Source organism: Balaenoptera musculus, chromosome 17 (assembly GCF_009873245.2).
Source record: "Balaenoptera musculus isolate JJ_BM4_2016_0621 chromosome 17, mBalMus1.pri.v3, whole genome shotgun sequence".
In the NCBI taxonomy this organism is placed as follows: Eukaryota; Metazoa; Chordata; class Mammalia; order Artiodactyla; family Balaenopteridae; genus Balaenoptera; species Balaenoptera musculus.
This window is the reverse complement of record NC_045801.1, coordinates 52,508,078-52,532,945: the sequence shown is the minus strand read 5'-3', so window position 1 is coordinate 52,532,945 and position 24,868 is coordinate 52,508,078. Positions and strand designations below refer to the sequence as shown.

The 24,868-nt window shown below is 37.0% G+C and overlaps 1 protein-coding gene across 1 annotated transcript; it reads left to right on the top strand.

Annotated features, from left to right (window-relative positions):
- Positions 1-356: 356 nt before the first annotated feature.
- On the top strand, positions 357-971 carry LOC118883541 (CXXC motif containing zinc binding protein-like). The gene has a single exon (XM_036830488.1). The coding sequence runs from the start codon at positions 408-410 to the stop codon at positions 753-755; it is 348 nt and encodes a 115-aa protein (XP_036686383.1). The 5' UTR covers positions 357-407; the 3' UTR covers positions 756-971.
- Positions 972-24,868: the final 23,897 nt, after the last annotated feature.

Genomic DNA, 24,868 nt, shown 5'->3' with positions numbered 1-24,868 from the left:
ACGAGAATACGTCAGTAATTCTCAAAAAGTGCCATGAATATAAAAATTACCATTTTAGAGACAGTTGTTTGAATAGTTTCATGTTGTTTGTCAGAATCAGAAATTAAGTGATTCTTCCAGAAAACTAGAGAATAAAATAGATGAGCTCCCTTCACATTTGATGATGTGGAATGGGGGAAGAGAAGTGCAGTTTGTTCATCAGGTGTATTGAAATGTTGAAACTTTGCAAAATACCTTATAAATAAATGTCTCAGAGGCATGAAGTGATTGTTATTAAAAAGTCATTCTATAGGCCAAGTATTTGACCTTTTAGTTCTATCTTTTGAATTCTATCAAAACTCTAACCTTGGCTGGAGAATGTCACCAACCTCCGGCCAGTGGGCGAGGACTTCCGGTGGTACCTGAAGATGAAATGTGGCAACTGTGGTGAGATTCCAGAGAAGTGGCAGTACATTCGGCTGATGGACAACGTGGCACTGAAGGGAGGCCGTGGCAGTGACTCCATGGTCCAGAAGTGCAAGCTGTGTTCAAGGGAAAACTCCATTGAGATTTTGAGCAGCACCATCAAACCTTACAATGCCGAAGACAACGAGAAGTTCAAGACGATAGTGGAGTTTGAGTGCCGAGGACTTGAACCAGTCGATTTCCAGCCCCAGGCCGGGTTTGCTGCTGAGGGTGTGGAATCCGGGACAGTCTTCAGTGACATTAATCTGCAGGAAAAGGACTGGACTGACTATGACGAAAAGGCTCAGTAGTCTGTGGGAATCTACGAGGTCACCCACCAGTTTGTGAAGTCCTGAACCCTCTTCCTGCACACTTACCTCTAAGAACTGAAAAGGGACAATGTGCCCCAAGCAGCACAGTGCAGAGGCTGGTCCCCTCATGTCTCGTCTCCTGGCAGCTGTTCAGGCCCTCACAGCCTGCGTGCTGGGCTGTCACAGCTTCCCGAGCCCCACCAATAAAGCCCCTGTTTGTGCTAAAAAAAATAAAATAAAATAAAAATTAAAAATTAAAAAAAAATTAAAAAAAAAAAACTCTAACCTTACAAGTTCTAGCCCACAGTAAGTACATTTCATCAAATAAACAACAATCTTATATGCAAAAATTACAATTTGTATTGTAGTCATGGTAAAAAGCACACAAAACTAATTGACTCATTCAGAGCCATGCAGACTTAACAGTGTAGGAGAAAGAGTTAGCCAAACTGGGCTTGAACACTGATGACACTTTCCATTACCTCTCAACTCTGACATCTTAATCTCTTTGAAATTCAATTTCTTCTTTGTCAAATGTGCATAACAATATCTACTTTCAAAGTTACTGTGAGAAATATGCAAGATGCACGTGAAGAGCCTGGCACTTCATAGGCTATCCACAATCAGATGTAAAAAGAAATCCCACATTTTCAACAATAATTGGCTGCTTAGAATAAGCTTTGAAATTTATTGATTGTAGAGTGCCACAGGTGTCTTCCCAGTAACCTGGTAAAGGGAATTTCCTGCTTCCAAACACATGCAGATGAACATAACTGAATTTTTAATAGCATGGACTGTCCCTGTCAGGAAACTGACTGCCCATGCAAGACTCCAGATCAGTTAGGATCCTGCAGATGCTCACTGGGTAGGTGGTACTGTGAATGAGAGCTGAAACCAAAAGGCAAGACGTAGAGTAGGCAATGTGTCAGGTCTTCAGAAAGGTCTCATGTCCACTGGTTCAGAAATAATATTAGAAAAAAATAGGCAAGGGCTTATTATGGGAGGATGGAGGAAGAGAAGTTGTTCCACCTTTATCTGAAGCAGTCCTGAAACCTTTTATTCTAAAGATCCTAGACAGATTCATGGAGATCCACATCATCTCTAGAACAGCCTTTTGTTAGCCAATAAACGTAATGCCACAAAATCTTTGTCTCTTCATCGGATGGAAGAATTCTTGCAGTACTATTGCATCTCTAACTGATTGTTTACTTGACTAAAAGTCCTAAAAGAGAACTTTGATCTTCTTTTCCAGCTACAGTTTATGTTTTTGTTATACTCTCTCTTACAGCTCAGGGTCAATTACCCAGTCACCCCTCTATCTAGAGGATATATATTACTCTTTCTTACTTTCTAAACATTCATTTCTCCATCCTACCATCTAGTAGCTACTTTCCTTTTCCTGCAGCTGGTTATAATTAATAAATTATAAATTAGACACATCTCAGCTGTTTTCTCTTAGCAACATGTTAGCAATGACTCTTTGTGGGAGTTTGGCAAAAAAGGTTTCTTCAGAAATGTTTCCAACTAAAAATTTAGTAGTTACCAAGTAATAGAATCCAAATCTTCAAACTTGTCATTTGTGGATGAAAGCTGAAGCTGTGACAATGTGTGTCTAGAGACTCCTCTCAGTTTAAAGAGCCAACACCCGGAACCAGTGTCTAGGTCTTCTGATTCTTGGTTAGTTTTTGCATTGCTTCTCCTCTTAAAAGTTCAGTATAATTTAACAAAACTCAGAACACTTTTAATAGAATTGCATAGAAATTTGGAAGATAATCGATTCCATCAGATAGGCTTAAATGAGACAAACAAAGACAGCTAGACACAAGAATCATAAAAATCAGTGAAGAGTGGGAAGAGGATGGATGATTTGAGTCAATTCATTATATCATGAGCTGCATCCTTGATATAGTCCCTCAAGAGGACACTTATAAATGTCACCTAACATCTCCAATCATCAGACCACAAATCGCTATGTTATCAGGGGAAACTATGATCCCCACACCTACCTGCAAATACTAATTTCACAATAATGACGTTTACATAATGATTCAATGAGACAATGAAACCAAAACTGTCAGTAAAGAATGGGATTAGGCAGGTGCACAGTCCTCACAGTGATAGTTTTACTCTCCTCATGGCAAACTTGTTCACACACTGTCAAAGAATAGTCATCAGGACTTTACTGAGCTGAGTTCTACACAGTGGGAGTTATGGGAGATAAAAGATTAACATTATGAGACATGGGGCTTACATACCTATTGGGGCTACAAAATTTAACATAGAATAAGAACAGCAAAAGAACTCTCTAAATTATAAAGTATGGGTTCAGCTATCAAGTACTCACATAATCTGATAATGGAAATGAAGTTATTCCATGTACAGATTTCTGTATTTTTGTTATTACTACTTCATATATATATGGGTGGGAGAGAGAGAGTTTTACAAAATGCCTCATGCAGTTGTGGAGCTGGCAAGTCTAAAATTCATAGCAGGCAGGAAATTCAAGTAAGAGTTGATATTATAGTCTTAGGTTCAAATTCAGCTTAGGAGTTTTTGCTGTCTTTGATCTTAAGACCTTCAACTGATTGGATGAGGCTCACCACATTATGAAGGGTAATCTGCTTATTAAAGTCTACTTATTTAAATGTTAACTGTATCTAAAAAGCACATTCACTGCAACATCTAGACTGGTGTTTAAACAAATGACTGGACACCATAAGTTAGCCAAGTTGACACATATATTTTACCATTACAGTTGTAGACACTTTTATAATAATCAAGGAAATACATACTTGAAGGAAAATCACACTCATCACAGTGCTTTCCACAACATGTGGCATTTTAAAAACGTAGCCCTGGAATTCTTTGACATTCCCCCTCACTGAGAGGTTGCAGGGAAGCCTCTCTCTCTCTCTGTGTACCTTGAGCTTCTCACAGCATGATGGCTTCATTCAAAGAGGTCATGTCCCAAGAGGGAGCTTCTAAGAAGCATTTCAAACTGCATCCCAGGAGGAATCTATGTGACATTTTATGACCTATGTTCAGAGGTTGTATGCTAGCACTTCTCCATATTCTATTGGTCACAAACAGTCAGTCACAAACTGTGAAGCAGTCACAAACATTCCCTAATCCAGGAGAAGAGGACATAAACCCCAACCCTCTCTGAGAGGACTGTCAAAGAATTCAGACTCCTGTTTAAAAACTGCCACAATTATTTAACATTAACTGAGCTGCTACTATGTCCCAGGCTCTGTGCTGGACTTTCATGTTTCATTTAAACCTCCAAACTTCTTGAAATGTGGTCATCACATATAAGTAAACTGAGGGCAAGATATATTAAAACACTTCCCAAATGCACACAGCTAGCACATGGTGGAGCCAAGATTCCCACCTAAGGCATTCTGCCTCTAAATACCTACATATTTTGTATAACAACACCATCCTGCCTCCAATTCAAAAATAGAGATGGAGAATTTTTTAAAAAACTAAAATCAAATTTAATGATAATTTTTTAAACTGCCATTGGAAGTAGACAGTTTTGTTTAGGTCCACCCAGTGTTAATTCATTCCTCTGATAATAAGCCAAGCTGCTACTAACTCATACAATGCCCTGAGGCAAACTAGAAAAAGTTTCTCATCTAATCAGATGCAGCTCCAATGTATCATACCTTGGCAAATGGAGCCCAGGCTAGATATCAGTTCCTAGTCACCACTGAGGTGGTGACTAGTACCCCCCTGAAATGAAAAGCTGTACATGAAAAACTATATACATTGACCTTGTCCCAAACCAACCTTGTTCCTCAGAGAGGTGAATGGAGCCCACTCCTCTCTTTGCTCCAGCTAGAACATGACTCAGGTCTGCTTAATGAGACTCAATTCCAGAGTTTTTGTTGAAACTATTAGAAAAGGAAATTAATTTCTTTGCAGACTCTTCTAGCAGTAAAGATAGCATAAAGTAAGAGTGGTTGGGGGTCACTCTTTACTGCAAAACCTGAAATAAAGCCACCAAGAGAAAAGCAGAATAAAGAGATAAAGAAGAGACTGGACCCCTGGTTCCAGCCTTGCCTGAAGCTAGATCTATCCCTGTTTCTTCAGATGCTTGAACTAATAACTCCCCTCCTTTCTTTTTAATTTTAAAAACCAACTTGTGTTTAATTTATGACACCATCAAAAGTGTTCCAATTAATACATTTCCTTGGTCATGACTTCATTGTCCTTAACTGTAAAAAAACTAAATAAACTTGAAAATCCTTTCTATCTCTATCTTCCTATCAATCTCCCTGAGACACAATTTCCTCATCTTTACAAGTAGAATGTAGGACTGAAGGAGGTTCATTTTCCTTCCAAAGCTATGATTCTGTGATTTTTATATAGTTCAGGGGAGAAAATGTCTCAGTAAATTATTTCTATCTCAATAGCCTCAGAGAATGTGTCAAGTTGGGCACAGTTCTGTAGCACTGCCACCTGGTGACTTTTTGCTTCATCTATACTTTTTTCTTTAAAATCAACAAATTCAAAGGAAATCAAGATGGTGGAGTAGGAGGACATGGAGCTCACCTACTCCCATGAACACATCAAAAGTACATCTACATGTGGAGCAATTTTCACAGAAAGCAAACTGGAGACTAGAGGAAAGACACTTATACAACCAAGGCTGTAAAGAAAGATCCACAAGAAGCTGGGTAGGAATGGAAGAGACGCAGTCAGATCAGAGCCACACTCCTAGGAAGGGACACAGGAAGCGTATATCATGGGCTCAGAGATCCTCCCTAGGAATTGAGTAGCTCAAACCACATTGGGTTCCCCAGCCCTGGGATCCAACACCCGGAAGATGAATTCCCTTGACTGGTTTGAAAACCAGTGAGACTAACAGCAGGACTGTAAGAAACACAGACTCCACTCATGAAAAACATGAGCATGCCCACTACTCCTTACTCCTAAAACAATGCAGAGGAAGCAGATTGAAACTGCCCAGGGCTCTTGCCAGTTTCCTAGACCACCCCTGCACATGCCCCAGCCCATGCCAGGTGCCCATTCCAGCCCCTCTTCCTCTGCAGCGCAGCTTCCCATTAGGGCAAAGGCTGCCTTTGCCAAGGAGAGTGCACAGCTGTGGGGAATGAAGCTGACTTGGACCTGGGATGACATCTGAACTGTGTGAGGGCAGCCATTACTGGAGTTCATGGAGGTGGTAGATCAGGAGTGGTCTAGAACTCTGACTGGTATACCAGGATTGCCCCAGTGTGTACCCTGATCCACACCTTGTGCCACCTCCAGCTCCCCTTGCTCCAGCACTACACCCCTCTGGGGCAAAGATGCCAGTGCTGGGAGAAGGGAGAGCTCAACATTAAAGAGAAGAGAACCAGCTCGGATCTGACCCTCAGGGTTTCTGCTCCAGCAACTTGGGAACTGACCCTGCCCCCATTAAGGTGCTGTTGCCACTGAGCAGAGAAGAAACTCTAGACACACCTGCCTCTGACTATATCCCCTCCATCTCCAGCCTCATTGCCAACCAAGGTGTTAGCTACCACCACACCCTGGGGGAAGACATGACTCATGCTCATGTCAGATCCAGCTTTCCCACCAAAGCTACTGGGCACATGCAGAATGTATAAAGATGCTCATAAACAAGGACACCCCTTCAAGACTGGACTAGGTAACCATTTCACCAAATTTCATCTAATATCTCAAAGAAAGTTAAGCAAAAGAGAAGATATCAGAAATTGTTTCAAATGAAAGAGCAAGAAAAAAAATCCCTGAAAAAACAATTAATGAAACACTGATAAATAATATACTAGATAAAGTGTTCAAAGCAATAGTAATAAGAATATGAAGTGAAATAGGAAAAGAATAGGTTAACACAGTAAGAATGTTAACAAAGAACTAGAAAACTAGAAACAGAACTGAAGAATATAATAACTGAAATGAAAAACACAGTATGAGGAATTTACCACAGACTAGATGATACAGAAGAACACAAAAGTGATGTGGAAGAGGGAATAATGGAAGTCACTAAATCAGAGCATCAAAAAGAAAAACAAATTTAAAAATGAAAATAGTTTAAGGGACAACAGGGAGAAATTCAAGCATACTACATTCACATTAAAGGAGTCCTAGAAGGAGAAGAGAGAGAGAAAAGGGTTGAAAATATATTTGATAAAATTATGACTGAAAACTTCCCCAAGCTGAAGAAAGAAACAGGTTTCCAGGTACAGGAAGCACAGGGAGTCCCAAACAAGATGAACACAAAGACACCCACACCAAGACATATCATAATTAAAATGACAAAAGTTAAATATAAAGAGAGAATTCTAAAGGCGGCAAGAGAAAAACAGAGTTGCATACAAGGGAGACCTCATAAGGTTATTGACTGATTTTCTTTTTGCAGAAACTTTGCAGGCCAGAAGAAAGTTGCATGATATTTTTAAAGTGCTTAAAGGGAAAAGCCTAAAACCTAGGTCACTCTACTGAACAGGATTACAATTGATACACAAAAAGTAGAGAGAAATGAACCCAGCATAGCACTTCATCAAATCACAAGGGAAGAAATCATCAAACCACAAGGGAAGAAATTAAAAGAATATGAAAAGAACAGAGAAGAACTACAAAAACAACCATAAAACAAGTAACAAAGTGGCAACAGTAACATACCTATCAATAATCATTTTAAATATCATTGGACTAAATGCTCCAATCAAAAGACATAGGGTGGCTGATTGAATAAAAAATAAGACCCATCAATATGCTGCTTACAAGAGACTCACTCAGAGCTAAAGACACACACAGACTGAAAATGAGAGGATGGAAAAAGATATTTCATGAAAATGGAAATGACAAAAATCTGAGTTAGCAACACTCAGAAAAGAGTCTTTTAAAAAAGTCTATAATAAAAAGTAAAGGAGGGCATTATATAGTGATAAAAGGATCAATACAAGAAGAGGATTAAACATTGATTAATAAATATGCAACTAATATAGGAGCACCTAAATATATAAAGCAAATATTAACAGACATAAAGAAAGTAATTGACAATAACACAATAATAGTAGGGGACGTTAACACCCCACTTACATCAATGGAAACATCATCCAGATGGAAAACCAATAAGGAAACAGTGCTCTTAAATGACATGTTAGACCAGTTGGACTTGATAATTACAGTGCATTCCATTCAAAAACAGCAGAATACACATTCTTTTCAAGAGCACATGGAATTTTCTCCAGTATAGATCACGTGCTAGGCCACAAAACAAGTCTCAACAAATTTAAGAGCATAGAAATTATATCAAGCATGTTTTTTCTGACCACAGCAGTATGCAGCTAGAAATCATTTACAGGAAGAAAATGGGAAAAATACAAACACATGGAGACTAAACAACATGTCATTAAAAAAACAACGTGAACCAACAAGGACCTATTGTATAGCACAGGGAACTCAGCTCAATATTCTATAATAACCTAAATGGGAAAATAATTTGAAAAAGAATAGATATATGTATATGTATAACTGGTTCACCTGAAACTAACACAACATTGTAAATCAACCATACTCCAAAAAAAATTTTTTTTTATATAAGAAAAAAAGAGAGCCCAATTAAGCAAAGTAAGGAATGAAAGAGGAGAAATTATAACCAATATCACAGAGATACAAAAAAAATAAATCATAAGAGAATACTACAATGAACATTTTGGTACATGACTCTTTTTGAATTAGGTTTTCTCAGGGTATATGCCTAGTAGTGGGATTGCTGGGTGGTATGGTAGTTCTATTTTTAGTTTTTTAAGGAACCTCCATACTGTTCTCCATAGTGGCTGTATCAATTTACATTCCCACCAACAGTGCAAGAGGGTTCCCTTTTCTCCACACCCTCTCCAGCATTTATTGTTTGTAGATTTTTTGATGATGGCCATTCTGACTGGTGTGAGATGGTATCTCATTGTAGCTTTGATTTGCATTTCTCTAATGATTAATGATGTTGCTCTATTTACAATAGCCAGGACATGGAAGCAACCAAAGTGTCCATCAACAGATGAATGGATAAAGAAGATGTGGCACATATATACAATGGAATATTACTCAGCCATAAAAAAGAATGAAACTGAGTTATTTGTAGTGAGGTGGATGGACCTAGAGACTGTCATACAGAGTGAAGTCAGAAAGAGAAAAACAAATACCTTATGCTAACACATATATATGGAATCAAAAAACAAAAAAAGAAAGAAAGAAAAAAATATGGTCAGAAGAATCTAGGGGCAAGATGGGAATAAAGATGCAGACCTACTAGAGAGTGGACTTGAGGATATGGGGAGGGGGAAGGGTAAGCTCGGACAAAGTGAGAGAGTGGTAGGGACATATTTACACTACCAAACGTAAAATAAATAGCTAGTGGGAAGCAGCTGCATAACACAGGGTGATCAGCTCAGTGCTTTGTGACCACTTAGAGGGGTGGGATAGGGAGGGTGGGAAGGAGGGAGATGAAAGAGGGAAGAGATATGGGGACTTATGTATACATATAACTGATTCACTTTGTTATAAAGCAGAAACTAACACACCATTGTAAAGCAATTATACTCCAGTAAAGATGTTTTAAAAAAGAGAATACTACAAACAGTTATATGCCAAAATATTGGACAATCTAAAAGAAATAGATAAATTTCTAGAAACATACAATCTTCTAAGACTGAATCAGGAAGAAATAGATAATCTGAACAGATGAATCACTATTTGTGAAACTGAATTAGTATTGAAAAAACTCCTAGCAAACAAAATTTCAGAAACAGATGGCTTCACAGGGAAATTCTACCAAACATATAAAGAAGATTTAATACCTATTCCTTTCAAACTATTCCAAAAGATTGAAGAGGAGAGAACACTTCCAAACTACAAGGCCACAATTATCTGATACCAAAACCAGACAAAGACACTACAAAAAAAAAAAAGAAAATTAAAGGCCAATATCTCTGATGAATATAGAAGCAAAAATACTTTTAAAAAGTTAAAAATACTCAAAAAATTAGCAAACTGAATTCAACAATATATGAAAAGACTCATACACCATGATCAAGTGAGATTTATTCTAGGGATACAAAGATGGTTCAATACCTGCAAATTAATCAATGTGATACACCCCATTAACAAAAAGAAGGATTAAAATCCATGATCATGTCAATAGAGGCAAAAAAAAAGCATTTGACAAAATTTAGCATTCTTTCATGATAAAAACACTTAGTAAAGTTGGTATAAGAGGGCACATATCTCCACATAATAAAGGCCATTTATGACAAACGCACAGTTAACATGCTGAATAGTGAAAAGCTGACATTTTTTCATCTAAAGTCAGGAACATGACAAGGAAGCTCACTCACGCCACTCCTATTTAACATAGTATTAGAAGCCCTAGCCACAGCATCAGACAAGAAAAAAAAATAGAAAGGCATATAAATTGCAAGGGAAGAAGGAAAACTGTCACTATTTGCAGATGACATGATACTTTATATAGAAAACCCTAAAGTCTCCAAGAAAAAACTCTTAGAACTAATAAACAAATTCAGTAAAATTATAGGAAGCAAGAATAATATACAGAAACCTGTTGCTTTTCATACACTGTAGTGAACTATCAGAAAGAGAAAGCAAGAAAACAATTCCATTTAAAATCACATTTAAAAAAATACCTAGGAATAAACTTAACCAAGGAGGTTAAACACCTATGCTCTGAAAACTATAAGACACTGATGAAGAAAATTGAAGATGGTACATGTAAATGAAAATATATCCTATGTTCATCGATTGGAATAATTAATATTGCTAAAATGTCTATACTACCCAAAGAAATCTACAGATTTAATGCAATTCCTATCAAAATACTCATGACATTTTTCATAGAACTAGAATAAATAATCCTAAAATTTATATGGAACCACAAAAGACCCTGAATAGCCAAAGCAATCTTGAGAAAGAAGAAAGCTGGAGGTACCATGCTCTCTGACTTCAGGCTATACTACAAAGCTACAGTAATCAAAACAGTATGGTTCTTGCACAAAAACAGACACATAGATCAATGGAAGAGAATGGAGAACCCAGAAATAAACCCACACACTTATGGTCAATTATTCTATGGCAAAGGGTGCAAGACTATACAGTGGAGAAAAGACAGTCTCCAGTAAGTGGTGCTGGGAAATTTTGACAGCTATATGTAATAGAATGAAATTAGAACATTTTCTCACACCATATAAAAAAATAAACTTAAAATGGATTAAAGACCTAAATGTAAGACCAGAAACCATAATACTCCTAGAAAAAAAATAGACGGAAGACTCTTTGACATAAATCGTAGCAATATTTTTTGGCACTGTCACCTAAGGCAAAGGAAACAAAAGCAAATATAAACAAATGGGACCTAATTAAACTTAAAAGCTTTTGCACAGCAAAGGAAATCACCAACGAAACGAAGACAATCTACTGAATGGGAAAAAATATTCACAAATTTTATGTCCAATAAGGGGTTAATATCCAAAATATATAAACAGCTCATACAGCTCAATATCAAAAAACCTAAACAACCTGATTTAAAAAATGGGCAGAAGACCTGAATAGACATTTTTCCAAAAAATATATACAGATGATCAACAGGCACATGAAAAGATGCTCAAACTCTCTAATCATCAGGGAAATGCAAATCAAAACCACAATGAGATATCACCTCACACCTGTACAGAATGGCTATAGTCAAAAAAAAAAAACAGAAATAACAAATGTTGGCAAGGATACGGAGAAAAGGGAACCCTTGTACACTGTTGGAGAGAATGTAAATTGGTGTAGCCACTATGGAAAACAGTATGAAGTCTCCTCAGAAAACTAAAGATAGAACTATCGTATGATCCAGCAATTTTACTCCTGGATATATATGCAAAGAAAACGAAACACTAATTGGAAAATATTCATGCACCCCAGTGTTCATTGCAGCATTATTTACTATAGTCAAGATATGGAAGCAAACTAAGAGTCCATCAACAGATGAATAGATAAAAATGATGTCGTATATAAACAATGGAATATTACTCACCCATAAAAGAATAAAATTTTGCCATTTGAACAGCATGGATACCCTAGAGGGTATTATGCTTAGCGAAATAAGTCAGAGAGACAAATACTGTATGTTATCACTTGTATGTGGAATCTAAAAAATAAAACAAATGAATGAATATAACAAAACAGAAAGAAGGTCACAGATATAGAGAACAAACTAGTGGTTACCACTGGGGAGAGGACAGGTGGCAGAGGTAACAGGGGTAGGTGATTAAGAGGTACAAACTACAATGTATAAAATAAATAAGCTACAAGGATATATTTATTGCACAGCACAAGGAATATTATATTTTATAATACTTTTAAATAGAATATAATCTATAAAACTATTGAATCACTGTGCTGTCCACCTGAAAATAATATTGTAAATCAACTACACTTCAGTTAAAAATATTTTATTTCACATTACATAAGCTTCTGAAATAATGTTTCAGGCCTGGAACATATGAAATTAAAATAAATAAATACATTGTAACAAACATTGAGGATCAGCTGGGCATAAGTCACTGTAAAGAGCATATGAAAGTATCTTAAACAGTCTCTGCCATCTCAGAATTTTAATTGCATGAGGACATTGTATGGCTTGTACCATGAAGATAACAAAATAAAGTAATAGAAGTAAGTGAGAAGACCACAGATAATGAAGAATTTAAAAGTATTAGTGGAAAAATTATCAACATGAATTTTAAAAGTCCAATGGGATAGTGTCATGCTAGATGGAGAGAACAGCATGGGCAAAGGGAAATGCACTGATTTATCAAAGGAGATATTGAGGAATAGCTAGCTTTTCTCCAAGTGGTCTTCTAGTTTCATATCTACAGATGTGTTCAGGGGACTATTAGGAGTAAGGGTTTTAAAAAGTAGTTGTAGATCATATTTTAGAGGAACTTGAAAGTTAGTCTAAGCAAGCAGAGTGCAGAATGGATTGGTGGTGGAAGAGCAGAGATGGGAATACTATCTGGGATGTGAGACCAATATGATGTCCTAAGGACCTAACCTAAAGTGGTGGTTGCAGGAGGAGTGGAATTAAAAAAATATCAAGAGGGGAGGGGCAGTATAGTTGTAGGGGCTTAAGAGGTACAAACTATTAGGGATAAATAAGCTACAAGGATATATTGTACAACATGGGGAATACAGCCAATATATTATAAGAACTATAAATGAAGTAAAACCTTTAAAATTTATGAACCACTATATTGTACATCTGTAACTTATATAATATTGTGCATCAACTATACCTCAATTTAAAAAAAACCAAAACCCAGATACAAAAGATTCCATGAAGTTTGACAATTGATTAAATCCTTAAGCTGGAGAAATGTAATCTTGAGTTTTTAAGCACAGATATCCATAAAAACAAGTGTATAGTTTAAAAAAAAAAAAAAAAAACAGGACTCAGGAAGATGAATTTTCTTCTGTGAGGGGTAGGAGGGATGGTGGAAAAAATATCCTAAACTCAGGTTTAGTTCATGCTAAGGTTAGAGTTCAGAAGGATTTCTAGTTAAAGACATCCAAGGTATATCTAGGAATAAAAGTTTCAGTCTCAAAGTCTGGGTATAAAAATGCAGGATTTGGAACCACTTTTGAAATAATTGTTAAATTCATAAAAATTGATCAAGTGGACAACTAGTAGAATATATAGAGAAAAGGTTACATGCAAAACACTGAAAAACACTAACTTTTAGACGATGGGAAGAGAAAAAGAAGTCAGTAGAGGAAACAGAAAAAAAGACTCAAAGACCTGAAAGGAGCATCAGGATGGGGCAGTGTAAAGAAGCTAAGGCAGAAAAGCATTTCAAGAAGAAAAATCAACAAGGAAAAATGCATCAGAGACTCCAAAGGAGTGAAAGGATAAAATTAACAAAGAACACTGGTTGAACCACTTGGCAGTTGTTACCTATCTTAAGAGAACTGTTTTGGTGAAATGCTGAAGACAGAAGCAAGAGAAGGGATAATGAAAGAGTTCAGTCAGAGTTCTTAACGTACTCTCAAGAAATCTGTTGTACAAGGGAAAGAGATAGAATGATAGCTTAAGAGGAAAAAGGTCAAGAGCAGTTGTGTGTTTATAGGAGAGAAGAGCCTTGGTGAAAGTGAAACATTTAAAATGACATAAAGGAGATATCGACTGACAAGGCAAGATTCCAAAGAAAAGGACCAATGTCGGGACACAGCTGTAGGCACCATATTTGGAAAGAAGGTAAAATAGTTTTTCCCCAAGTAGGAATAAATTATCAGTAGATTGGTGAAACAAAGATTAATTTTATGGCAGAGAGAAGATTGAAGTCCCGTAAGCTGTCACTTAGGTTCTTGATAAAGAAGACAAGAGTACACAGGATGACCAAATTGTCCCAGTTTACTAAGAATTTTTTCCGATTAACACTGAAAGTCCCACTTCCGGGAAAACCCCTCAGTCCGGGGCAAACAAGGATGGTTGGTAACCATAATTGTGTATCAGTTGAGTGCTGCTGGTATCAGATGGGTGTGGGTTAGTATTTTGTTAAGATTAAGGAAGAAATTTTAGAATAATTTTATGGGGAAACTTGATAGGAGTTCATTAAAGAAGGATAAATAGAAGCCTGAGTAGCAGTGATGGGCTGTCTTATGTCTCATTAGAGGACAGGAATCTGTAATGTTATTCAGTAGGCGCTCATCTGCACAGGTTTGGGCTCAGCAGCAAAAGAACACAAACTGAGAAAGCAAAAGAATGCAGTGCAGTGCAGTTTAGGGAATTTGTTTAGGCTTATTGTAGGAAATGCTCATAAATTCTTATGACTGTTTTCAAATGTAAGAAAATGTCATTTTTTTAATATATGAGCTGAAAGATTTTGAAGAATTTTTATCAGCTGATTTCTGGCTCTGACAATTTCTCACTTTTTCCTCCTCACCACCTTCCTTCCTCTGGTGTTGAGCACCAAAGGACACATTCACAGCACAGCGTGACTCTTGGCCTTATATCTTCATGACTTGATGTTCAGTGAACTAGTGCAGTAGATTGTAGCATTTCTGGAAGTCATTCAGAGATAGTTAGCAAAAGCTTAACTGTACACAGAAGTGACTGTGAACCACGTAATAAGTTTGTGGTTCAAGGAACAGCAAAGAAGCCAGTGCTGTTGGAAAAAATGAGAGAAGAGAAGAGGCAGAGAGATGACCAGGAGGGTCCTGTAGACAGTGCAAAGACCCTGACTCTTACTCTGAGTGAGCTGGGGAGCCATGAAGAGTTGTGAGCAGAAGACTGACATGAACTGACTCACAATTTTACAGTATCACACTGTTGAGAATAAACTGTGGCTATGAGAACAAGAATTATAGCTTATTTATCTCTGAGTTAAGGGTGGTGAGGGAATATTATTTTTAAAGCTGGCAACAGATTTCCTCATAAGGAGAATATGTTTGTTTAGAAAAATAAAGCCTTCAGGACAAAGGCCACAGTTGACTAAGACAAAGATACAGAGAACTGAATTGTTCTGCATAATAGACCTGGAGAAACATTGAACTCTGAGGTATGTGTGAGAAGGAGATTAATGGATAGGGAGCATTTGGAGAGAGGAGGGCAGCCCAAGGCAAGAGGACCGGAGATTCAAGAACAAAGTCATCTTCCTATAGTGGGAAGAGGGACACTTAGGAAGGAAAATATGAAATATTCAATTTTGGATCATCCAAAACATGATCCCAGGAAATAGGAAATCCTTCAGAAAATAAAAAGTCTAACACACACAAATGCCTTCTGTGACTAGTATCTTGAGGAAATAAAGTATTTTGAGGACAGTGACCATTTGGGGTTGACATGAGTGAAGAGAAAATGTCGTGAATAGAGGACAAGATGTGAATATAGTCAATAACTCAAGAAGTATATGTAGAGGCAAGAGAGGATCATAGAAAAAATTTCCTGGGAGAGATGCTGGGTAGTTCATCGTTGCAAGAAGGATTCAAAACATTACTATCTAAATAGTAAAGGAAGAATAACTCCAACGCTGAATGGATAGAGGCAGGTAATAACCAATATAACCACTGGGGTTACATTAGTTTTCACAGTGTGCTGTGCAAAATAATAAAATGTGGGGGTGAATTAATCAATCAATGTCAAGGAATAAAATTCATTTACGAAATGAATTTTGAAATAGCTAACCATGATTTTTTGCTGGGTAGTACTAATATTATATCTAATATATATATATATATATATATATATATATATATATATATATATATATGAGCTTTATAGTTCCATTAAATTTTTTTACCTCTCAAGTACCATTTATTTGAGCTTACTGTGTTCCAAATCCTATGCTAAGTGCTCTATAAGACCTCTATAACCTAGGTATCATTACTACCGCACTTTAAATACCAGACCACCAAGTCTCAGATAAAGAAACTTGCTCAAGGATGTACAACCACTAGAGAGAGGAGGGCAGGGCAGAGCCAAAATTTGAACTCAGGCTGCAGATTCCAGAGTCCATACTCTTAATGACATCCTTGTATACTTCCATTTCACATGTCACACATCCATCATCATGTTTTAACTCACACACATGTCATTAATTCAAAACATGAAAGAACAGAGTCTGTTTGGGAAAATGTCTGTAATAGATACTAAAATGTACTATTTGAGGATATTCAAATCCTGTGGAAAAAATTAACAAGTGTTTATATTAGAGGAACTCTAAATATTGTACTACAAAAGAGAAATGGCCAAAGTGAACTATTCCATGGAAATAAAAACAAGAAAAGGAAAAAAACATGTGGAATCATTACAGCTTTGAAGATGAACATTTTCTAAACTTCTTTTTGGAGCTCCATGTCTTTAATATAGCTGCTCTACCAGTCTGATCCAGTCACTGACGCTGTAGTTATGGTAGTCTGGAAACAAGGGAACTGGGGATTGTATAATTCATGGTACAAATAAGAGGAATTTTAACCAACATTTTTTGGCCAAGGTTTTTTTCTTTTTCTTCTTATAGCTGCTTCCAAGATAAATTCAAATTGATGACTCGGCCATCCTGGTCTTGTGGAAAACTCACAATCGCAATGTAACATGATTAGATAATAAGGGAAAGGACAAACTGTCAGGAAGAGATTAAGAAAGGAGAGCCCTGAGATGCTGATAAGACTTAAACCTATATTGGCATTTTTTTTATTGTAACTGGAAAATGCCACCGCTTTTAAAGTACGTTTGAAGAAGTAAGACATTTTTTGCCCTTGAAATACTTTTTTTTGATGAAAAAAGATGAAATTTAAGTAGTACAAGTTTTATGATATAATTGACTCTATAAGGAAGGAATAAAAATGATTAGAAATTAATGACTGCTCAGTATCTTAGGTATTTCTGTGACTCTTGCTCACAGGGTTGGCAGCTTTCTTCCAAAAGCAGGACTGTTTGGGCATCCTTTTCTTTCATTACAAGCTCATGCAATATGACTACAATCACTGAGCACATGAGCCTATGAAACACTAAGGACACATTGAAAATTTATCTAACAAATATAGATTGGGCACCTACTCTGAGGTAAGCATTAGGACTTGGGGTCCAAAATAAACAAGACACAGTTCTTAACCTTGACTCACTCACAGTCTAGAGGAGAGTCAGACATTCAAGCAATCAGAACTGATACTTGGCTAGCGTGAACCAGATGACCTTTCTACCTGCTTACAACTCTGTTGCTTATATTATGTTAGTGCTTACGCTAAAGTGGTTATTAAATACTTTTAATATCACCCTTGTAAGCAACTACAATGTAGTGGGGTTATTGCCTCTATTAAAAGCACGTATTTGATGCCAAAGAAACAGAGAAATTACATTCATCACATCCTAAATTGAAATGGAAATGATGAAGAGTTTCACATGCTCTGTAACACTCTCTCCAAATGTACCATCCCACAACACTATTTATGAAGACTTTTAAGGTTGGGAAGGACCTTAGAAACTAGCTAGACCAACCTCTTCACTCTACAGAGAAGGAGATGGAATGACAAAATGCTTCAGTGACTTCCCACAATCACCCACCTAGTTAAGATCAGATATGGAAAGAGAAGGCAAGTTTTTCATTTCTAGTCCCCAAACTCTCTGAACTGCTTTCCCACACTAGTCAATAACTGTGTGTTCTTAAATGATCCCTGGTTGTTTTATGCTCACTGCACTGCCTTCGATGCCTTCCACAGTTCTTACCTAATGGCTAATAACTTCTACACTGGAATGGCAGCAAAGACTAGAACAAAACACTTGGGCTTACAGGCATGAGGTCAGATCCCTGTTCTGCCACAGCAGGGGAGGCAGCGCACACAACTCTGGTCTCCCGGACACAGCAGATCCCACAGTCTGTGGGCAACAGAAGCAGACTGTGACCCTGTCCCTCCAGCCACAGAGACACCCATGAATCCAGCCCCTGATGGCTGCAGCAGAGACACCTACAAAACCAACAACCTTACATGCAGAAGAGACAGCTTCAACCTCAGCTTATTCTCCCACACTCTCCCTCCTCTCAGCCAAGGCGGTGGAGGGCATGACCCAGGCAACCTTGAATGCAGCATAGACCCCCACCATCCCAGTACCCCAGGAGGTGACACCAGTGAGAGCAAAGCAACAGGAAGTCACCAATGACCACAGAGGCACAAGCAGGGACAAGGACACCAGGCAGCACCACTGGCAGAGGCAGTGGGAAGTGAAAATATATAGCCCATATATAGCCAGAAGCAACTCAGGTAAGAGAAACCAAAGCTTGTGTTATGTGATGCCATCTACTGAAAAACAAAAGAAAGACTTCAATTACTAACCTGTTGAATTGTTAAAGTCAAGTGAAAAAATTGTTTTTCCTAAAGAAGAAAGGTATTTGCTACTTCAGATGTACTGACAGTGGAACAACTCATCAATCTCCATGAAAAAAACACCTTTTTTCCCCCTAGAAACCATACTTAATGTCATGGAATATTGTGGTCTAACTGATAAAGGATTCAAAATAGCTGTCATGAAGAAATTCAGGAGCTACAAGAAAACTCAGAAAGGAAGCTCAATGAGCTCAGGAATAAAATTAATGAATAAAAGTAATACTTTACCAAAGACATTAAAGCTCAAAAAAGGAACCAAACAGAAATTCTGGAGCTGAAGAACTCAATAATCAAGATAAATAATGCATTAGAAAGAACTGGAAATAGAGCAGAATATATGGAAGAGAGAATTAGAAAAAGAGAAGATAGAAATCTAGAAATAATACAGGTAGCAGAGGAGAGAGAATTAAGAGATTTAGAAAGTAAAGAAATTCTACAAGAAATATTTAACTCAGTTAGGAAGGGCAACATAGGACAATGGGTATCCCAGAAGGAGAAGAGAAAGAGAAGGGAGCAGAGAGATTCTGTAAAGAAATAATAGCTGAGAATTTCCCAAGCCTGGGGAAGGAACTGAATGTACAAGTCCGTGAAGCTAAAAGAACACAATTATCTCAACATAAAAAGATCTTCTGCAAGACCCATTATATTAAAACTGTCAAAAGTCAATGAAAAAGGGCTTCCCTGGTGGCGCAGTGGTTGAGAGTCCGCCTGCCACTGCAGGGGACGTGGGTTCGGGCCCTGGTCCAGGAGGATCCCACATGTGGCAGAGCAACAGAGCCCGTGTGCCATGGCTGCAGGGCCTGCACTCTGGAACCCACGAGCCACAATGAAGAGTAGCCCCCACTCACTGCAACTAGAGAAAAGACTGCATGCAGCAACTAAGACCCAATGCAGCCAAAAATAAATTTTTTAAAAAAAGTCATTGAAATACATTTAAAAGTAACCAGGAAAAATGTACAGTAACCTAAAAAGGAACCTCCATTAGGCTAAAAGCAGAGTTCTCAGGAGACTCTACAGGCCAGGAGAGAGTGGAATGGCATTCTCAAAATATTGAGAGATAAAAACTGTCAGCCAAGAATACTGTACTCAGCAGAGTTATCATTCAGATATGAAGGGAAAATAAAGGCTTTCCCAGACAAAAGCTGAAGGAGTTCATACCACTCGATCTGCCTTACAAGAAATGTTGAAAGGAGTTTTTCTACCTGAAACAAAAAGGCAACAGTGCACAAAGTTTTGAGAATGGTGACAAATAGACAGGCGAAATCATAAAATTGCAACTCGATATCAGAATTTGTTGTTAAGCAATTACAGCATAAATGTTGAAGGGAAAAAGGCAGTAACAATAACTATAGATATTTCAATTTAGTAATGAATTAATAATATCAAAAGGGATAATTTCAGACAACAAAAACATAAAAGGGGAAGAGGAAGATGTTGGAACCCATATAGCCAAGTTAAGATAAGATGCTTTCAGCAGAAAAAGTACTATTTTGTCTATGAGATGTTTGATACAAACTTCATGGTAAAAACAAAATATAAATCTAGAACAGACACAAAAATTTTAAAAAAGGAAACAGAAAAACTTCATAGAAAACTACCAAACTAAAATGGCAGACAGAAACAAGGGAAAAAAGAAACAATTGAGATATAGAGCAACCAGAAAACAAAACATAAAATGACAATACTGAGTTCTCATTTGTCAATAATCACCCTAAGTGTAAATGGATTAAATTTATCAATCAAAAGACACAGAGTGGCTGGATGGATTAAAATATAAGGACCAACTACATGCTGCCTACAAGAGACTCATCTCAGCTCTAAAGGTAAAAATAAGCTAAAAGTGAAGGGATGGAAGATAATACTCCAAGTAAATGGCATCCAAAGAAAGCTGGTATAGCCATACTTATATCAGACAATATAGACAACAAGCAAAAAAGTTACAAGAGACAAAGATAAACAGTATTAATGATAAAAGGGACAATTCATCGAAGACGTAACAGCTATTAATATAAATGAACCCAACATTGGAGCACCAAAACATATTAAGCAGTTATCAGCAGACCTAAAGGGAGAAATTGACAGCAACATTAGAATAATAGAAGACTTTAACATCTCACTTCCATCAGTGGATAAATCATCCAGACAGAAAGTCAACAAGATAACAGCAGCCTTAAAGGAAACATTATACCGATGGACTTAAGAAATTTATACTGAAAAATCAATCAAAATGCAGCAGAATAGACATTCTTCTCAAGCACACATGAAACATTCTCAAGGACAGACTGTGTGCTGGGACACAAAAAAAGTCTCAGGAAGTTTAAGAAGATTGAAATTATATCAATAATCTTTTCTGACCATGATGGTATGAAATTAGAAATCAACTACAAAATGAAAGTTGGAAATATCACAGACAAGTAAGACTAAACAACATGGTACTGAACAACTATTGGGTTAATGAATAAATCAAAGGAGAAACCAAAAAATATCTGAAGACAAATATAAATGAAAATATGACGTACCAAAACCTATGGGATGCAGCAAAAGTAGTACTAAAAGGGAAGTTAATAGCAAATACAACCTATAAGAAACAAGAAAAATCTCAAATAAACAATTTAACCTTATGCCTAAAGGAACTAGGAAAAGAAGAACAAATGAAGCCCAAAGTCAGTAGGAGGAAGGAAATAATAAACATCAGAGCAGAAATAACAGAAATAGAGACTAGAACAACAGTACAAAATATCAATGAAACTAAGAACAGATCTCTGAAAAGGTAATCAAAACTGATAAACCCAAACTTTTAGCTAGACTCCCTAAGTATAAGAGAGATAAGGCTCAGATAAATACACAGAAACACAAAGGATTAAAAGAGAATACTATGAAAAGCTATATGCCCACAAATTGGACAACCTAGGAGGAAATGTATAAAACATAGAATCATACAACCTTCCAAGACTGAATCATGAAGAAATAGAAAGCCTAAATACACCAATCACTCATGAGGAGATTAAAGCATCAATCAAAATCTCCCCCCCCCCAAAAAAAAAGAAGAGAGAAAGGGAGTGTTCAGACCATCGACACTGAATATGTGACTGAAACCCAGTTAAAGCCTCTACATAAATTTTTAAGATTCTGGCGGGAAGGTGGAGAGAACAACTTGTCTTAAAAGCTGCAGGAGACAAGTCTCTTCTGTTCACAGGCAAGGAACATGCAAGAATCAAGAGCAAATGTATTTCCACCCATGTGGCTGACAGGGTTTTTGTGCTCTGGCCTGGTGCCAGGCCTGAGCCTCTGAGGTGGGAGAGATAAGTTCAGGACATTGGACCACCAGAGACCCCTCAGCCCCATGTAATATCAATTGGCGAGAAGTCCCCCAGAGATCTCCGTCTCAATGCTAAGACCCAGCTCCACCCAACGGCCAGCAGACTCAAGCACTGGACACTCCATGCCAAAAAACTAGCAAGACAGGAACATAACCACACCCATTAGAAGGGAGGCTGCCAAAAATCATCCTAAATTCACAGACACCCAAAACACACTACTGGATGCGGCCCTGCCTAGCAGAAAGACAAGATCCAGCCCCACCCACCAGAACACAGGCACTAGTCCCCTCCACCAGGAAGCCTACAGAAGGCACTGAACCAACCTCACCCACTGGGGACAGACACCAAAAACAATGGGAACTATGAACCTGCAGCTTGAAAAAAGGAGACCCCAAACACAGTAAGTTAAACAAAATGAGAAGACAGAGAAATATGCAACAGATGAAGGAGCAAGGTAAAAACCCACCAGACCAAACAAATAAAGAGGAAATAGGCAGTCTGCCTAAAAAAGAATTCAGAGTAATCAGAGTAAAGATAATCCAAAATCTTGGAAATAGAATGGAGAAAATACAAGAAACGTTTAACAAGGACCTAAAAGAACTAAAGAGCAAGCAAACCATGATGAACAACACAATAAATGAAATTTAAAATTCTCTAGAAGGGATCAATAGCAGAATAACTGAGGCAGAAGAACGGATAAGTGACCTGGAAGATAAAATAGGGGAAATAACTACTGCAGAGCAGAATAAAGAAAAAAGAATGAAAAAAATTGAGGACAGTCTCAGAGACGTCTGAGACAACATTAAACGTACCAACATTAGAATTATCGGGGTCCCAGAAGAAGAAGAGAAAAAAAAGGGGGGGACTGAGAAAATATTTGAAGAGATTATAGTTGAAAACTTACCTAATGTGAGAAAGGAAATAGTCAATCAAGTCCAGGAAGCTCAGAGAGTCCCAAAGAGGAAAAATCCAAGGAGAACACACCAAGATACATATTAATCAAACTATTAAAAACTAAATACAAAGAAAAAATATAAAAAACAGCAAGGGACAAGCAACAAATAACATAAAAATAACAACAAATAACATAGGGAATCCCCAGAAGGTTAACAGCTGACCTTTCAGCAGAAATTCTGCAAGCCAGAAGGGAGTGGCAGGACATATTTAAAGTGATGAAAGGGGAAAACCTACAACAAAGATTACTCTAGCCAGCAAGTATCTCATTCAGATTCGATGGAGAAATTAAAACTTTTACACACAAGCAAAAGTTAAGAGAATTCAGCACCACCAAACAAGCTTTACAACAAATGTTAAAGGAAATTCTCTAGGCAGGAAACACAAGGGAACAGAAAGACCTACAAAAACAAACCTAAAACGATTAAGAAACTGGTACTAGGAACATACATATCAATAATTACCTTAAATGTAAATAGATAAAATGCTCCAACCAAAAGACATAGACTGGCTAAATGGATACAAAAACAAGACTTATATATATACTGTCTACAAGAGACCCACTTCAAACCTAGGGAAACATAAAGACTTAAAGTGAAGGGAGGGAAAAAGATATTTCATGCAAATGGAAATCAAAAGAAAGCTGGAGTAGCAATTCTCATATCAGATAAAATAGACTTTAAAATAAAGACTATGAAAAGAGACAAGGCAGGACACTATATAATGATCAAAGGATGAATCCAAGAAGAAGATATAACAATTGTAAATATATATGCACCCAAAATAGGAGCACCTCAATATGTAAGGCAAATGCTAACAGCCATAAAATGGGAAATCAACTGTAACACAATCATAGTAGGGGACTTTAACACCCCACTTTCACCAATGGACAGTTCATCCGAAATGAAAATAAATAAGGCAACACAAGCTTTAAATGACATATTAAACTAGATGGACTTAATTGATATTTATAGGACATTCCATCCAAAAACAACACAATATACTTTCTTCTCAAGTGCTCATGGAACATTCTCCAAGATAAATTATATCTTGGGTCACAAATCAAGCCTTGGTAAATTTAAGAAAATTGAAATTGTATCAAGTATCATTTCTGACCACAATGCTATGAGACTAGATATCAATTACAGGAAAATATCTGTAAAAAATACAAAAATGTTGAGGTTAAACATTATACTACTAAATAACCGAGACATCACTGAAGAAATCAAAGACGAAACCAAAAAATACCTAGAAACAAATGACAATGAAGACATGATGACCCAAAACCTATGGGATGCAGGAAAATAAGTTCTAAGAGGGAAGTTTATAGCAATACAATCCTACCTCAAGAAACAAGAAGTTTCTCAAATAAACAACCTAACATTATACCTAAACCAATTAGAGAAAAAGAACAAAAAAACACCAAAGTTAACAGAAGGAAAGAAATCATAAAGATCAGATCAGAAATAAATGAAAAAGAAATGGAGGAAACAATAGCAAAGATCAATACAACTAAAAGCTGTTTCTTTGAGAAGATAAACAAAATTGATAAACCATTAGCCAGACTCTTTAAGAAAAAAAGGGAGAAGACTCAAATCAGCAGAATTAGAAATGTAAAAGGAGAAGTAACAACTGACACTGCAGAAATACTGAGGTTCATGAGAGATTACTACAAGCAACTCTATGCCAATAAAATGGAAAACCTGGAAGAAATGCACAAATTCTTAAAAAGTGCAACCTTCTTAGACTGAACCAGGAAGAAATAGAAAATATAAACAGACCAATCACAAGTACTGTAATTGAAACTGTGATTAAAAATCTTCTAACAAACAAAAGCCCAGGACCAGATGGCTTCACAGGCAAATTCTATCAAACATTTAGAGAAGAACTAATACCTATCCTTCTCAAACTCTTCTAAAATATTGCAGAGGGAGGAAC